The sequence below is a fragment of the Cenococcum geophilum genome, assembly GCF_001692895.1.
Source record: "Cenococcum geophilum 1.58 unplaced genomic scaffold K441scaffold_64, whole genome shotgun sequence".
NCBI classification, from domain to species: Eukaryota; Fungi; Ascomycota; class Dothideomycetes; order Gloniales; family Gloniaceae; genus Cenococcum; species Cenococcum geophilum.
Genome location: NW_027137622.1, coordinates 134,109 through 151,921, shown reverse-complemented (window position 1 = coordinate 151,921; position 17,813 = coordinate 134,109). Strand labels below are relative to the sequence as shown.

The 17,813-nt window shown below is 41.8% G+C and overlaps 3 protein-coding genes across 3 annotated transcripts; 1 reads left to right on the top strand and 2 right to left on the bottom strand.

Moving 5' to 3' along the window:
• Positions 1-302: 302 nt before the first annotated feature.
• On the bottom strand, positions 303-758 carry K441DRAFT_668563 (uncharacterized protein). The gene is made up of 2 exons (XM_067650017.1): positions 715-758; positions 303-636 (listed from the first exon to the last, which is right to left on the bottom strand). The coding sequence occupies exon 2, from the start codon at positions 549-551 to the stop codon at positions 390-392; it is 162 nt and encodes a 53-aa protein (XP_067498243.1). The 5' UTR covers positions 552-636; positions 715-758; the 3' UTR covers positions 303-389.
• A 454-nt stretch (positions 759-1,212) lies between these two features.
• On the bottom strand, positions 1,213-3,767 carry K441DRAFT_708634 (WD-repeat-containing protein slp1). Its single transcript, XM_067653791.1, has 3 exons — positions 3,578-3,767; positions 1,819-3,523; positions 1,213-1,757 (listed from the first exon to the last, which is right to left on the bottom strand). Exons 2-3 carry the CDS (start codon positions 3,503-3,505, stop codon positions 1,636-1,638), a joined length of 1,809 nt encoding a protein of 602 aa, XP_067498242.1. The 5' UTR covers positions 3,506-3,523; positions 3,578-3,767; the 3' UTR covers positions 1,213-1,635.
• Positions 3,768-3,933: 166 nt separating this feature from the next.
• K441DRAFT_620608 (galactose oxidase) lies at positions 3,934-6,698 on the top strand. The gene is made up of 3 exons (XM_067645937.1): positions 3,934-4,363; positions 4,420-4,506; positions 4,566-6,698. Exons 1-3 carry the CDS (start codon positions 4,066-4,068, stop codon positions 6,395-6,397), a joined length of 2,217 nt encoding a protein of 738 aa, XP_067498241.1. The 5' UTR covers positions 3,934-4,065; the 3' UTR covers positions 6,398-6,698.
• Positions 6,699-17,813: the final 11,115 nt, after the last annotated feature.

The following is a 17,813-nucleotide window of genomic DNA, read 5'->3' as shown; positions in this document are numbered from 1 at the left end:
TATCTTACTATTCCAATTTGCTGAAAGATATCCAGAATTGCGCAGATTGCAGAGCGTTTTGGAGTGGACCCCGACAGCGCTCTAGAAAACATCAGCTATGCTCGGGCAGTGAACAGCGAGGTGGGTTCATTGACCATTATTAACCTTTGACTTCACCTTACAACCCTCTGATGCAGCATCAAATGGAACTGCTTAACAGAATCGCTGAATATTTTGTCAACAACGAGTATCGCCTACTCATCATCGACAGCATCATGGCTTGCTTCAGAGTGGACTATGTTGGCAGAGGAGAGCTCAACGAACGTCAGCAGAAGTTGAACCAATTTCTCTCCAAGTTGACTCATCTTGCTGAAGGTAATATAGGAGCGAGCAAGTCATTTTTATTATTGCTAATGGTTAGAAGAGTTCAATATCGCTGTCCTCATGGTTTGTTGCTCTCTAACCCAACCCCATCCACCAATTAACGAAGATAGACCAATCAGGTACAGAGTGACCCTGGCGCTAGTGCTCTGTTCGCAAGCGCAGATGGCCGTAAAGCCGTCGGAGGCCATATTCTCGCTCATGCATCTTCGACCAGAGTACTCCTCCGCAAAGGGCGCGGTGAGGAGCGCGTTGCTAAGATTCAGGATTCTCCAGGTTCGTTCCCCAGGTCATCGGAGTCCTCCAAAAGGCTCTTCAGACTGTGCTATTTTTTGCTGATCTCGAAACGTCTAGACTGCGCTGAACGCGAGGCAACATACATCATCACTAATGGGGGTATCAACGATCCAGAAAAATCTTGAGCGAATGTATATCTCATCAAAGTTTCACGTCCGAATCATGTGGGAGGATCTCGCATTATGGCACTGCATACTTCTCCATGTAACATCTATGGCGGCGTCGGAATTTTCTAGAAGGATTAAACGTCTGTTGTTACTACTCAGAGTAAGGTTGCTGTCACATCAAGAGACACATCACCAAACATCGGCTCTACGTATTGATTCTATTTAGAAAAGAGAGTGAATTCAATTTCCCAATACCACCTGTGGTTGCACTTCAAGATCATACGTTCAATTTTTGTTGAACACTGCATAAACGCATAAACGTCTCCTCGAATCCAGAGAAGTTTAATCGAAGTCACGAAGTTTAACCAGCAAATCACCTACAACCCATACATTAAGTCGTTTGAACAGTGGTGTTAATTGTTAGTTACTTGAGAAATGCTCGACCTGACCTGACACAATGCAAAGAATCCAACCGTAACCGAATCCACTTCGCGCTCGAAAGGACGAACCATTTGCTTCCCCTCCGAGACGCCAATTGATGCTGCCAGTGAACCCAGCCCCAGTCTGACCAGTCCGAGACCCCCGTTTGTCGTATGCCCACATACCCAAACGATATGAGTACTTACCAACTTACCGTTGCGCGTAATGTCGGTCACTGCTTGCGCCAGCTCTTTGTCTTGTCCCCTTCCACCTGTCGTCCGCACCAATTTTGACCTGCTCGACTAGACTCTCAAGGAAGAATGTCCTGTGCGAGGCGAGAACCCTAGTTCCCCTTCAGATCCTTTCCCATGAGCCAACTGCTCCAACCTAGATCCACAACAACCATACCATATCTCACACGAACTACTACCCCCTGAACCTCCGCCTGTCCTCAGCGAATCGTCATCTGCTTGACCAAATTCGCCTTGGGGTTCGCACTGCCTTCCCTCGCAGCTGCAGCCGCTCCTGGCTTCTTCTCGAACAACTTCCAGAATTTCAGCGACTCATCCGCAGCTATAGAAATAGTCAGTATTGCTAAAACAGCCAATCGATAAAGCGGAAAAGAATTACTCACCAGCTGTGGCCAGCATCTGCCCATCCGGGCTCAGGCAACTGTGCAGGACTCTTGACTCATGGGCTGGAATCTCCACATTCTTGACTAAAGTGGGATAGCTCCAGATGCTGAGACTGTTGTCAGGGAACCCGGAGCTGCTTACGATCTCCTTGTACCCAGTGCTCCACCGCAAGCTGGTGACCTGCGATCCAGTGTCGATGCTGTTCGTCCTTGCTCCAGTGGTCGTGTTCCAGAAATGGATGTGTCGGTCGTGGCTACCGCCACCGGTGGCTAGGAGGTTAGATTGCCATGGGCACCACGCCAACGCCTTGACGGCCGCGCGGTGGTTTGTCTTTGTGAACTTGGGTGCCGCAAGGCTGCGTGCGTCCCAAATGGAAACAAGATTGTCGTTGGCACCAGTTGCGAGCTGTGCACCATCAGCACGCCATTCGAGGCCGCAGACCTCGCCGGTATGTGAAACCAGCTCGGCGACCTTGTGCTGGGCGACGCGGACGTCGTGGTTGTAGACGAGGCCAGAGCGAGCGCCTGTAGACAGGATGTGCTTGTTCCAGCCCATGACGCCAATGCGAGTGTCATGTCCGAACATACTGCGCAACTTGGTGCCCTCTTCTACGTCCCAGATTTGGACTTCACCCGTGCCGAGTCCAACACCAACATATGCACCATCACCAGACCATTTTACGGAAGAAATGTAGGTATCGGGTGAGGCTTCTAGGAGGGACGAGACTGAGCCAGTATCTGCTGACCAAATGTAGACGGAGCGTTCAAGGCCAATAGCGACTTGGTTGCCAGAGGACCAGTCGAGCAAGTTAAGATAGTAATCATCCACGAGGCCTGGGGCATCGAGAACACGTTCTGGTGCTGTGGCAACACGACGACGGAATTGGGCTGAAACACCATTGGCAGGTTTGAGAGGGCGATTGTATTGGGACCGGAGATCGATAGGCTTAGATGACTCAGGTGGTGCAGGTTTGAAAGCGAGGATGCGAGTATTGAGCGAGACACCGCATGCAGATGCTAGCGATGATTGATATGCCACGGCATCTGGTGCAGGTTTGGCGTATGACTTGCCATCCTCTTCATCATCATCCAGACTTAGGCCTTCTAGGGAGAGAGTGGCATCTTCTTCTGACCCCCTGCCACCCAAGTCAAAAGCGCTTGCTGCATTAGCAAGGACTGATGAGCCTTCGCTTTTACTTGAGCTGGATTTGGGTCGGGACTGGTCGAGATCGAGCTTGCCTGTGCCAACATTGCAAATGGCTTCGCTCGCTGTTCGGTTTGGTATGAAGCGGTCAGCGGCATTGTAGGTCATCCGTACAGTCGTTTTGCTAGTCCGCTGTCTGATTGTGCAATCCTTTCTCGTCTTTGAAGGTGTCTGCTTTGCCGTTGTTGTATTACTAGTGCCGGTCAATGTCCAATCCGATACTCCTAGCTCTAATCGTCGAGGCGAATTGCGAGCAATGTTCGACTTAGGTGAGTCTCGGACTGAGGTCTTGGAGATCGACCGCGTAAATCGTGACATCAAGTTACCACCGTGGATAGACTCTGCTGGTGCCCCAGGCACGTCTGCTATCTGGCGGGTCGGTGTACGAGGAGAAGGCGTGAGAGGCATTCGACCGCCTGCGGTACGGGTGGAGAAGATTCCATTGCGGCTCTTGACTGGAGTCAAGACTGTGGGGCTTGCCATGCCTGCTCAATGCCTGTACTGAAATTATATTAGATTGGACTTGTAGAAGATGGAAGAAGGATTGGAGCATACAATATGCTTTTCTGTTTTATGCTGTAATGTATTATTAGTATTAGACAATGGTTGTAAACTGATGCAAAGAGTACTTTGTACAGAAGTAGAATCTGAGTGGAATTGAGAGTTTGTGTGGAAGACGTCGAGGTAGATGGATGTGAGAGATAGTATGAGTAGAGAGGAGGAGCAGTGTAGAGCATGGTGGACTTTATAGAGCAGTGTTTACGCCTACTTGTTGGCAGAGTGACGAGGGCGGGATACTCCGGGACTCCGAATTTCCGATCGCCAAGAGCGGGCCGACAATCTCCGCCTCACCGCCTAGCCTAGGTTTTGGGAGTGGCACTCATGGCACTGATTCGTAGGCTGCGCAGCCTCACTGCCTCATTGCCTCACTGCTGCGCTGAAACCACGTTGAAAGAAAAAGTGAAGTGACAGCCCATGACATAAGAGCCCTTGATGGCTCTCGCTCTCGCTCCTCTTTTTCTCTGTTAGAATTTCTGCATTCAATGGCCCAGGCCGCCTCCTACCTACCCAGCACTCTCTTTTCCGACAACGCACCTGCCTCCTCCAATACCCCGACCGCTGCCACGACACTCACTTCAGCTTCTGCATCCTCTTCGAGTAACACCTTCCTCATGTCTGCGAGTCCTATTCGCAACCGTAAGGCTGCTACCGACAGCTATAGACCTAAGATCATATCTACAATCGGTGCGAAGCCGGCCTGCTTGGTCAATGCTTCGGTAACATATGTCGGGAACGATCAGATCTATGCCTTTGGGGGCTTTGATCAGTACACCGATGAGGGTAGGCTAGCTGAAATCCTCTGCTATAGAAAAAGTTTAGACTGACCCTAAAGACAGTCTACAACCATGTACTCCGACTAAATCTTGCTTCACGTCAATGGAACTTGGTAGATAATTATGGAGACATTCCGGGCGTACGGATGGGTAAGACTGCACTTGTTCTGTCGCTTGAATGCTACTTCGTACTGATTTGTGGGCTTTAGGTCACACCGCAAACCTCTGGCAGGGCGATAAATTGCTAGTCTATGGCGGAGAAAACGAACATCGTGCCTACCTCTCCGACGTCATAATTTTCGACCTCAAGACTGCACACTGGACCCAGCCAGAGCTCAATGGCCCTACACCCAGAGGCCGAGCTCGCCATTCTGCTGTCATCCATGACGAGAAGCTATATATTCTCGGCGGCATGACAGGGCATGACAGCTATGTGCTCGATGATATCTGCTACCTAGATCTAAAAACATGGACGTGGTCGCGCACATGGAGATTCGTACCCCGATATGATCACACAAGCTGGATATGGAACGGACGGATTTGGATATTTGGAGGACTGGGTGAAGATATGGAGCGAACGAGTGAAATCTGGTGGCTTGATCTGCGTGGGAGCCCGGCCTTCGATAATCCGATGGCATATGGAACCGGCGATAAACAGCTGGTCGCGGCACGGTTCCAACGCTACGCCTTCAACAGTCCTGTTCAACCTCCGACAGGATCCACCGGCTATGTTGCAAATTCCAGCAGCGTACAAGTTAACCCTAGCCAGCTTTCATCGAATCGTACCCCTCCAGTCGCTCCTGGCTCAATATCATCCCTGAAGTTCGTCTCCAGTCCAAACCTCCCAACCCAAGCTCTGGGGATGCATTTTCACGTGTATTCTTCCGGATGCCTTTTAGACTTTGTCACTCCAGCAAGCATGATGTCTTCATTTGAGACGAGCCTTTCCGCCCTAGATCTGGATACTCTACGCTGGCAGAAGCTAGCTGATGGCAAGGATCTCTTCAACCCTGGCTATCGTTGGCACTACTGCGCAATGAACGAGGATGGAACACAGGCCTGGCTTCTTGGGTGTCCAAACGAGACTACAAACAACGCCGGGGATGCGACAGGTGACTATCTAAGCGATGTGCTTCCCATTGACCTCCGGAAACTGGGCCTCCTAGGCAACACATTAGCCCTCGAATCTCGCTCCGAACAGAAGATTCCCTCCTCAGATGCAAATACGACGTCCTATCTTACAGGCATCGGCGCCGACCTTGCCAAAACCTTCAACCAACCCCCCGAAACCGGGAGCGGGGCAGACTTTATCATCACCGCCGAACGCGACGATGACATTGATATTGCGGACGATGCTTCGATGGTCGAGTCTGCCGGTCATGGCAATCCACCGCCGACCTCCGCCCCTATTCATGTCCACAAGCTCATCCTCCAAGCTCGCTGGCCACACTTTGCGCGCCTCTGGGCCGCCCAAATGCTCGAGTTCCACACGAAGAAAATGCACATTCCGGAACCCTACTCGGCTGTCCACTCCTTCCTCTACTATCTGTATACAGACAGCATCGCCCAACGCCCACCTCACGGGCCTTCGCTTAACGACGTCGCCGGCATGCTCGTCATGGCCAACATCTATGACATGCCCAGACTTCGACTTCTCTGTGTGAATCGCCTTGGCAGAGAGCTTGATGTGGAGCATGCGGCAGTGATCTGGGAGCGTGCGGGTACGGCAGGTGAGGATTATCTAAAGAGACGCGCAGCCGGATTTTGTCTGTTGCATTGGGGCCGAGTGGTTAGAACTACCGGATTCAAGTACTTGGGACGCAAGAGCTTGCTAGAACTTTGCGAGGAGGTCGACCTAGAGGGCAGAGTTGTAGGAAGCGACGAGCTGGAATTGATAGGCGGGTTAGGCGGAGGTAGGTTCGGGGTTGGTGGCTCCGGAAGAGATGGCAGGAAGAGGAGTGTGGGCAGTGCGGGGGTGTTGGCGGGAGTTGATGGAGATGAAGATGAAGATGTAGAGGATGAAGGTATGGAATTGAATTAGTGGGTAATCGGGGAACGGTTATTGGCGGCCGGATTGTCTTCAACTGTGTGCTGGGACTGGGTTCTGGGAGTTTTGTGTCTTTTCCCTTCATGATGGTGTTGGTGCGGCTAGAGCTGGCGTTTTTGTTTCTGGTTTTGCTGGGGGATGTCTCTCTCCCAGCAGACTTTTCAAAATGGCATCTTATGGGGAGTACTTTGGTACATGGGCCTACAATTTTTTAATGACTCAAGAAGGGATGTGGGGCGGTTTAAAATCGTAGGTAACGTTTATGTTCTCGCAGGGGATTAGGTTCTGGGATGATATCAAAATGGATTGCCTTTCAATTCTCGCTGCTATCTATTAAAGTTATGAGCATGGCTCAAATGCTCTCGAAGTAAGAAAGGTAAATGGAAAGCCAAATAGACGCCTGAAGGAAAGTGCAAACTGAAAGGACCCAGAAAGGTATGATTAAAGTGGACATTAACATTTGCATGAGCTGAAGCTGTAGTGAATGTAGGTCGTTAAATATTAGCAAAATGGCAACGCCGTGCACTAGAGATAATCTATGGCTTTTCACGTTCGCTACGTCTATCTAACATAGTGCTAAACTTTCGGACCCCTGAAGATATGCCAGAGCGGTGGAATTAGAGATCCAGCTCACCAAGTGTTAGAAGCCGCCGGGAAGGCTGTTCGTCATGAGATGGCTTGTTATCTATGATCTTATCCGCGAAGTTATCATATTTGCAGCCAGCCCGGGGGGGGCTCGCTCTGTAATGAGGCACCCCCCCCTTTTTTTTTAATCCATTGTATTATACTACGTATAATACTGCGCATGCAGCCTCTAGGCTATAGCGCTATAGTTCTATTATTTAAATCCTTCCTAGTTGGCTTAATATATATTAGTAAACTATATCCTAATAGTTTATTAACCCTCGGTTTAAGGGTTTATAGCTCCTTTTATATGTATATATACTCCTAATGGCTCTAAAGACGCGGGCGATGACTATAGAGAGGAAGGAAGGGAAAAGAAAGAAAAAGAAACGGACCTCTTTTACGGACGACTCGAATCCTTTCTCTCCGCTATTATAGCCTCCTTTATAGCATTCTTTATAGCCTTCTTTCTCTTTTACAGACGACCCTAATTTACCCTCTCCGCTATTACAATGTCCTTCTTTATACTCTCGCCTCCCTATATTAGCTATAAATACTTTATAAAGTACGCTTTTAATAATAGACGGGTATATAGCTAGGACGATAAAAAATACTCTATTAAGGAGTTAATAGAGAAGTATAAAGACGATTACTTATAGCTAAAACTTAAAGCTAACTTCTATAACTATCTTCTACCCGTATCTTAAAGTACTATAATACTTTATATACTGTCTACGCCTATATCTATACCTACTACCTTATATACCTTAAAACTCGCTTCTAAGCTATATATCCCAGCTATTACTAAAATATAAACTACTACCTCTATCTCTATAACTACTATTAAACCCTTAATCGCCTTACCTACTACCTCTATCCCCTCTATAACTGGGTTGACCTTAACCTTACTAAAAACTACTAAGCTAATACTTATATATAGTTTGTCTTATGCTTATATATATATTAGAGCGCTTTTTCTACTCTAGATATAATATAATATAGTAGAAATAGATAAAAGAGCTAGGGTTTCCTTAGTGCGAACTTAGTATAAACTAGATATTAGGGAGCGAAATACTAGAACGAAAAAAATAATAGCTAGCAGCTCTCCTAGCACTTAAAATAGATAAGATTATCTACTTAGTTATTAGTATATATTAAGCTACCTAGAGGGGTTTATATATATAGGACTATAGCGCCATAGCCTAAATGCTATACGTGTAGTATTATACGTAGTATAATATAATAGATATTTATTTATATATAAGATGCGCAATATATGGTATATATAATATATATAAAGGAATTTCTTAATATTAGGAATTATACTTAAGGACCTATAGTCTCTACTATAGATAGTTCCCTCTTTATAGTAAATATTAAAATTAACTAGAGTTAATCTATTAGATATATACTTTACTAGTTACTTATTAACCTCTATTATCTATATATATTATTATTATTATTATTAATTTATTACCTAATATCTAATACGGATCCGAACTCGGCCTATATAGACCACTCTATATATAGGGGGAAAGTAATATTAATAGGAAAAAATCCTAGTATATTAGGGGGAGAAAAGTCCTATAAGGTACCCTAATAGGGTAAAAACTCGTTAACTATCTCCATACGTAGCTATGGCTCTATACGGCTGCTTAAGCTATATCCTTAACATCTGTTAGATATTAGACTTCCTTAGTAACTACTATATTTTTATAGCTTATAGCTTAAACTAATGTTTACTATTATTTATTCTATTTATTGCCTAATTTAGTCCCTTTTTGGATATATATAGGCTTCTACCTTCTATTTATAAGAAAAATCCCTAGTAAGGGCAAAACCTAGGTATAACCTACTAGCTAGTCTTACGCGCTCTACCTTCGCCTAGCCTGTTTACCTTTATAGTATATCTACCTTTTATACTATGCTTTAAAGGTATCTTAGAAGGGTTTAGTAATTTGCCTATATACTATATTTAGTCCCCAAGAGGCTAAAAGGGGGCATATCCTCTAGTGTCTTTCTATTAGACCTTATATACTAACTAAAACTATTAGAAGACTCCTTAACCTATAAGCTATTATACTGCTATATTAGTAGGCCCCTACTTATAAGAAGTATTTAGGTAATATTATGTATACCCGCCCTAATAAATAGCTAATCCCTTACTATACAATAGTTATAGAAGAGTATTGTATAGCGTATAGACTATATAGGCCATCCGTACGTATAGTGTGGTGTAGTATTTAAGATATAGATGCTTACTAGCTATGCATTTAGTCCTAAAACCTCTATCTATAGTAGGAAGGCAGCTATATATTATACTTTTATCTATCCTTTATATAGGAGGAGAGTTAGTATTAACTATAGGGTGCTCTACGTAGTTGCTTTTAGGGTTTACTATATTCTAGCCTAGCTAGGCCTCGCTACTTATTAATTAATTACCGTATACTATAGTTTCCTATATCTTAACTATCTCCTTATACTACTTCTTATAGATTACTTTATACCACTTTCCCCCCCTAAGGCCTATTAAAGGCTTAGGGATATTTATTTATAACTAGCTTTATAATACTAAAAGGCAAGCAGAATATATATATACTTTAGGTATCTTTTATACTTAGGCCCTAATTACTCGGCCTTTTTTTTTAGGATAACTAGTTATAGGGAGGAGATTAGGTAAACTATAGGGTTATTATTATCTAGGCTACTAGGTAGAATACAGTATAGATAGTAAGTAACTATATACTTCGCGGGTGATTGCTCTAGGGGCTAAAAAGGAGTATATTTATATTTATTTATCGCTCGATTATTAATTATAAGGTATTGTTAATCTTTAGTTTAGGGTCTAGGGACGCGTTAAATCCGTTTCGTATCTATAAGGATTATATAGGTAGGCTTAGGTATATGTAAGAGCGTAATAGTTATTTATTATAAAGGGATCTAATAGTGGTAGTCTTTAGGGTCTTACCACCCCGAAAATTTTCACTATCTATAATATTTTAATAACTACCAGCTCCTACCCGTACGCTACATAACGTCTTTATATTAGCTTTACTAAATCTAAAAACCAGTAGGTTTAGAGCCGTTACCTTATATAGGTATAGAGTCCGATTTTAATAGCCTATTAATAAGTCCATCGTGGTATTTATTATAAGGCTTCATTATAGCTATAGTAGAAATAGTAGTATATAATTACTAAACTAATAAAATATAGCGGCTTATAAAATAATTTATACTTAATTAATTTAATTTAAAAAAAAGTAAAATTAAAATTAGAGTAAATAATAGTAGTATATTAAAGATAACCCTATAAAGAGTTTTTTTTATTAAGATTATTATAATTGTAGGTTTACCTCTTAAGTGGAAGGTAAAATAGTATTACGTATATCTACCTAACTTATTATAGGTCCTAGATCGCTAAAACTAGGCCTAATATATACTACTATAATAATAATAAGCCGGGATTTATAAAATCGGCCTCTATACCTCTACACGGTAGAGTCCAGGAACCTAGCTATACTATTAGCGTTTTATTAGGATTGTGCTATTAAACTACTAGAGTAAACGCAGAGACGTATATATAGTGGCTGCGCGCGTCAGCGCTGCGACGTAGTAGTGGCGTGGAGATTTTTTTTACTAGGAGGGTAAGCCCTAACGGAAGCTTTAATAAACGGCCATTACGTCTATACGCATTCGATAGCTTTAAATTAACGGTATCCACCTTTAGCGTCTCCCCTTTTTTCTATACGGCACCTATACGGCACCTATACGGCTATAGTAACCAAACTATATACGCCCTAGAAGGCTTATAAGAAGCCTTTTATTCCCTATCCTACCTAATAGCTTAGACTTACTACGTAGTATTCTGCTTTCCTTTATATTTTAGGAAATAGGGGACCTAGGTTAAGGCCCTAGGATAAGGCACCTAGAACTTTTTCTTTATATTATACTATTTCTTTAGAGTAGAAATTATACTATAAATAGGAGGACTATATATTAGCATTTTGTTAAGGTGCTAAGATCCTAGAGGCCTCCTAGTAGGATTTTAATTTTCCTAACCGTCCTAATTATCCTAATCGTCCTAATAGGCTCCTAATAGGAACCTACTATCCTAATGCGCTCTTAGTAGGAACCTTACTACCCTAATTGTCCTAATAGGCTCTTAATAGGAACCTCCCATCTAAATATAATCCTAGACCCTCTGTTACGGAACCCTACCATAGGGGCCTCTATAGGAGAGCCCCGTGCTCTCGTGTATACCTTACGTATAGCTTATGTCAGCTACGCGTAGGTATATTACCTCCTTACGCCCTCGACCCTTACGATCGATCGCGTAACGTCTTATAAACTCCTCGAATATATACGTCTTATAGCCACTACCCTGCCCCATAACATTACGTTGCGCCTTTTTACTACCGACACCCAGCCTATAACCAATTCTATGTCTCTGTAATACTACAGGCGCTGCCAAAAGCAGCGTGCCTATAAGTTACCTCACTTTATACTTCCAAGGAACCCATAATAGTAAGATAATATTCCTTACTAGCCACTATATTAAACCTAAAGAACAATCTAATACCTATACTTAACCTACGACGCCAATTAATCCCAGGAGAATTCGATTTATTAGCCCTAGCCTTAACCCCTAAGGAGATAGATACTAACAATATCTTATCTTTTATTAACTATATAACTACGGACAAGCAAGCGGAAGGGCTACTACCTATTAAAATTAAAATACGAGACGCCGAGACGTTTGTAAAAATGGTAGCACGAGAACCTAATAAATACTACCACCTTCTACAGAACTACTACCTAAAGCTTACACAAGCTAAGATACGTACTGCCTAAGATCGCGATATTATCTAAGACCTATAAGCTCATAAGGCGCTCACTAATAACACACGTTAAGAAACCAAAGACAACCTCCGCGTGTCTAAACATAACGTCCAATAATTAAAAAAGGCTAAAATTGCACTTATTACTACGGTTACTAAAAGAGAAGGCATAATTAAATACCTATAATCTTAGCTTAATAAGCATATTCGTAACAACGCTAGATACCTCTCTACTGTATATAACACTACTTAAGTCTCTACGCCCCCGGCAACTTTACCTACTTAATACTTAATAGAGGGTTAGTGCCGAGCAGCCTTACCTAACGGGAACCCCTACTAAAGTAATAATAAAAGCTATAATAACTAAACCTAAGCTGCTACTGTAGGGTCTAATATATGTTACCTTAATCCCCTAGTTTTTTAGGAAGACTGCAAAGAATATAGCTACTAGAAGATACAAATCCGCGAGAAACTAACTTAGAGCGCCTACCTTTTTCCTATAAAAGATACTAAGATTGGCTATATTATTGGGTGAATAAAGGGTATACTATTTAATAGACTCTTCGCCTAATAGGAGACCAATAGCCCCTAAAAGTGGTAGTCCTACTAAGAAGTCCTTAATAATCTTAACCTAATATACCGCGACTACGACCTACTGGCTACTAATTAAGCTAAACTACGTGCCCTAAAGATAAGCCCCACTAAATTATTTAACGAGTTCTATATTAAATTCTAGGAATATACTAGAGCCCTTACCTAAGATAATACTAAAGACCAAGAAGATTTTTTTAAAAAAGTTACTTATCGCCTTAGTTACGCAGCCGCTAGCTATAACTATAATAATGTTTATAATATAGTAGCAGCTATACAGAAGATTAAACAATAACTAAATTAGATTGCTACTATCCCTTAACCCGTCAACTTGGGCACGCAGGTTATCGATAAGAGTCCACCAATCAGATCGGTAGGATTCGGTAGCCGTGCTCAGGAATACACAATTCGGGGATGGGCCAAGGCTTCTGGGGGGTTTTTTTTGCCGTCTTATTTGGGGGAATCTTATACTGAGTCTTCTGAACAAGATCTACATCAATTCTAGCGTGATTAGAAGGCATGGTGGTGGTATATTTGATGGTTTAATTCTACGCGTTGTTCTAATTCCGGTGTTCGCGCACGGGCCTTCCACTCTGCTCGCCCTGACGGGTCAAGGGATAAACCCCCGCCTAAAGACCTCCCTATAAAAGCCCTCCGGACCTACTAAACTACTAACGCCTACTATCCTAAGCAATACTACTGGTCCTAATATTAACCTTTTTATACTAACCTTCCCGTAGAAGCTACTAGACGGAGAACGCGAGCTACTCTAGAAGCTAAAGCGTTGCTATAGATATTATTAAGAAGGCTGTTATAGCTATAGCCTAAACTGCCTAATAGCTAGGTTTAGCAGCCGCCGCCTAACACCTAATCTAGTACCTTAAATACTAAATACGTCGCTATGTATCACTACCATATAAGACAAAGACGTAGTAATAGCGGTAGAGTTAGATATGGAAACGGAAAATACTAAGTCCTAGCCCTAAGTTATAGGTTGGGACGCCCTAATAATAAGGGGATCTATATATTGGCCTGCTTAATAGATAACTTAGTAAAGATAAATAGACAGAAACAGATAGTTTTACCCATAATAGGAACTACTGCTAAAAAATAATATAAAAGCCGTTCTATAATTAATTATAGAGCTACTAATAAATTTATAGATACCTAATTTATGCGCACTTATAACCTATCTACCTTACCCCTTACTAAAGCCCGCGCCCTATAACTCGCCGACGGTAGTTATACCGTATAAAAGATTACCTATATGGTATAACTCTACCTAGATATAAATAGGCACTAGGAAAAACTCTAGGCCTATATTATACTACTTACTAACTACCCTATTATCCTTAGAATAAACTAGCTTAAATAATACAACCCCGCTATTAACTAGAAAAAGAGAGAAGTAACCTTTAACTCTAAATACTATAGAGAGACCTGCCTAGGATATAGCCTAACTGCCTCTATCTACTCCCTAGGATACCAACCTAAGGAACCCCTTATTACCCTACCTACGACTAACTACTACTATATAAGTGCCGCGGCCTTCTACCGTATAGCATATAGGAAAGGCTAGACTATTACCGTAGCCTCCTAATTATAACTATATAAGCTTAATAAAGAATAGGATTATATCCTCTATAGTAATAGGATAGATATAGTTAACCTTCTAGAAAATAATACCCCCGTAGAACTCTACGGACTTTTACCTTTAGACTTTAAGAAGTTTATAAAGCTTAAAAAAGGACTTACTAATAAGGAACTCCGTAAGCTCCTCCCTAAGAGATACCATAACTTTATTAACGTGTGCTTATAAAAGAGCGTAGATATACTCCCCCTATATTAACCTAATAACTATGCCATTAATATTAAATAAGGAAAAACGCTACCCTATAAGAGACCCTACCTAATATTAAAAAACGAACTTCTAGTTATTAAAAAGTATATTAACGAACACCTTAATAAAGGGTTTATTCGCCCCAGTATATCCCTAACAGCCGCCCCTATCCTCCTTACTAAGAAGCTAGGAGGAGGTATTTAATTCTACGTTAACTATAGAGGACTTAACGCTATCATAATCAAGAACTAATACCCTATACCGCTTATATATAAGACTTTTAAGCGGCTTAGCTAAGCTAAAATCTATACTAAGCTCGATATTATCGCTGCCTTTAACCGCCTCTAAATATAAGAAGGTAATAAATAGAAAACCGCATTCGTATTACGCTTTAGCTAATTCGAATATACCGTTATGCCCTTTAGCATATATAACGGCCTAGGCAGCTTCTAAAGCTATATTAATAACGCCTTATAGGACTACCTTAATAACTTCTGCTCTGCGTACCTAGACGATATACTTATTTATAGTAATAACCCTTTTAAGTATACCGAGCACGTTTAAAAGGTCCTATAGCGCCTTAGGGACGCAGGACTTTATATTAATTTAAAGAAGTGCAAATTCTTAGTTATAGAAGTAAAATACCTTAGACTAATTGTTACTACTAAGGGTGTCTATATAGACCCCAAGAAGGTACGCACAATTACCGAATAGTAAACCCCTAACTGTATTAAAGACGTATAAGCTTTCCTCGGTTTTGCTAACTTCTATTAAAAATTTATATATAACTTCTTGGGTATTATAGCACTACTTATAGCAATAATGCGAACAAAGGGCCTTTTCGCGAAAGGAAGAAAAATATATCCACGTTTTATTTAGACGCCTAAATATAAGAAGGCGTTCTAAGACCTTAAAGATGCTTTTACTAAAGCACCTATCCTAGCTTACTTTATACCAGGACGATAACTCTATCTTAAGACTAACTTCTTAGACTATGTTAACGCAGGCGTCCTCTCCTAGATGGGTAATAACGGTCTCCTCTACCCAGTCGCATTCTATTTATTTAAGCTTATACTATAAGAATATAACTATAAGATCTATAATAAGGAACTTCTCGCGATTGTATAAGCGTTTAAGGAATTCTAACTAGAACTCTCCTTAGTAGAACCTGACTAGCTAACTGAAGTCACTCGATTATAAGAACCTTAGCCCCTACTTAATTAAACGAGTTATTAATAGGGGAGCCGTATACGAGCTAGAGCTCCCGCCTGCCCTAGCTACCCGCGGGATATGGCCTGTATTTCACCTATAGCTACTACACCTTTACTAGCCTAACCCCTTACCGGGGCAAATATAGCTTAAACCCCCACTAGTACTAATCTAAGATGAAAACGAAGATAAGAACTATAAGGAGTAGACCATTAAATGAATTATTAACTCTAAATACTTTAGTAAAGGTAGAGGACGACGGCTCTACTACAGAGCTATATATATAGGATTNNANATANANNAGCCAGAATNGNAACNATNGGAAGANTTNNAAAATGCAAAGGATNTAATTAGCGACTTTNACTACGCGAACCTATAGAAACCGGGCCTAAGCAGAGATTTTATACCTAATCCTCTATAGGAGCCCTTATAGAGTTAAACCGTTATACATTACTACGTAGGGGCAAATTACCGTTAGATTGCGGCAAAGTGCAATTACGTAACTAGAATATCGTTAAGATGTCTAGGAACTTTAACTAGCGGTTAAAGTTGTCTAATTAGTTGGATTTTTAGATGCCAAGCCTTATTATATAACGTTGTTTTAAGCCTTTAGCAATACCCCCCCTTTCTTCTTTTCTATACCCTAAGTATCCCTTCTATATATATATAGTAACTATAGCGTCGCCGGAGCTCCGCCTCTATAGGAGGGGGGGTAGTATTACGGAACCCCACCGTAGGGGCCTCCATAGGAGAGCCCCGTGCTCTCGCGTACACCTCGCGTACAGCTTATATTAGCTACGCGTAGGTATATNACCTCCTTACGCCCTCGACCCTTACGATCGATCGCGTAACGTCTTATAGACTCTTCGAATATATACGTCTTATAGCCACTGCCCCGCCCCGTAATACCCTCCTATTTTAATGCGATCCTAATAGGACCCTTTTATCCTAATATAATTCTAATAGGACTCTACCATTTTAATATGCTCCTAATAGGACCTACTATCCTAATACGCTCCTAATAGGAACCCCCCCTAAGTAATACCCCCCAAGCAATACCCTCCCTAAGCGACACCTTTCTTAAGCGACACCTTCCCCCAAGTAACACCCTGTGTGCGCGACACATAGTACTATTAGGTCCCCGCTATATTCCCAATAGCCTACACGTACCTTACTAAGTATACCCCTATATAGCCACCTTATTTCTTACCCTTCCTTATATCCTCTTAGTAAAGGACCGTCGCTAGAACTAGACGACCGTTACTAGAACTAGACAACCGTTGCTAGAACCAGACGATGACCGTTTAAATAACCAGCTAGCAAACACTACGAATAATTTAATTAATCGATCGATTGAATTAAACTAGAGCTTTGATATTGGCCTGTTACCGAATTGAATTAAGGCCTTTTAGGGAGGCACCCTAGACGATTACCGTTTGAATGTAATTAGAGCCTTTAATTAGGCTGACCCTTCTCTAAAATTGAATTAGACGCTAATATAGATAGGTAGGTAGATAGGCAGGTAGGCAGGCAGGTAGGTAGGCAGGTAGGTAGGTCCTAGGCCTAGCTAGGAAATTAGTATACGGCTAGCGGATTATTAGGAACCGCTAATTGATGGTTTAGAGCCTCTATAAAGTCCTTACCCCTTATCTCTTTAATTAATCGCTTAATGCCTAAGTAGATAGATATAGATATAGATATAGGTAATAGGTAGGAAGGATTTATTTAGATTATTAGATAGCTTAAAGTATTCTATATATAGAATAGGGCCTAAAATTTAACAGATTTTTATATTTTGACTTGTAAGAGGCCAGCCTAACCGGAACGTATAATTATCTAATTGATAGTGTTACTAGTAAGTAAAAGGTAAGTCAAAGGTAAATAGAAGGTAAGTTAAAGGTAGAATGAGTTTTACGTATTAAAGAACAAATACTTTTAACTACTTCTATTTAAAGACTAATCGCTAATTCTTCTCTAGAGGAGAACTAGCTCCCTATATGATCTTTCTAAGACGCTAGTAAAACCCTTTACCCCTTATTTGTTTGACTGTGTCTTCTAGGACATAGATGGAATATAGGTGAGATCTTTTTCTAAAATATAGATAAGACCTTCTTCTGGAATATAGATGAGACCTCCTTCTAGAACATAGATAAGACCTCCTTCTGTCTTATCTAATATGTACCTTTTAGGGAATTCCGTTATAATTACCTCCCCTTTAAGGGTCTTAGTCCTCTAAGACTTCGCCTCTACTAAGCTTTTATAAAGTTCCGGCTAAAACCACTAGGGAAATTCTTAGTGGAAAGGTACT

Bases quoted from the DNA above. Each gene is read 5' to 3' on its own strand.
- K441DRAFT_668563 (XM_067650017.1), bottom strand. From the start codon at position 551: ATGGCCTCCGACGGCTTTACGGCCATCTGCGCTTGCGAACAGAGCACT.
- K441DRAFT_708634 (XM_067653791.1), bottom strand. From the start codon at position 3,505: ATGGCAAGCCCCACAGTCTTGACTCCAGTCAAGAGCCGCAATGGAATC. The intron at 1,758-1,818 runs GTGAGTAATTCT...CTATTTCTATAG, and splicing joins GCAGATGCTGGCCACAGCTG to CTGCGGATGAGTCGCTGAAA.
- K441DRAFT_620608 (XM_067645937.1), top strand. From the start codon at position 4,066: ATGGCCCAGGCCGCCTCCTACCTACCCAGCACTCTCTTTTCCGACAAC. The intron at 4,364-4,419 runs GTAGGCTAGCTG...CCCTAAAGACAG, and splicing joins TGATCAGTACACCGATGAGG to TCTACAACCATGTACTCCGA. The intron at 4,507-4,565 runs GTAAGACTGCAC...TGTGGGCTTTAG, and splicing joins CATTCCGGGCGTACGGATGG to GTCACACCGCAAACCTCTGG.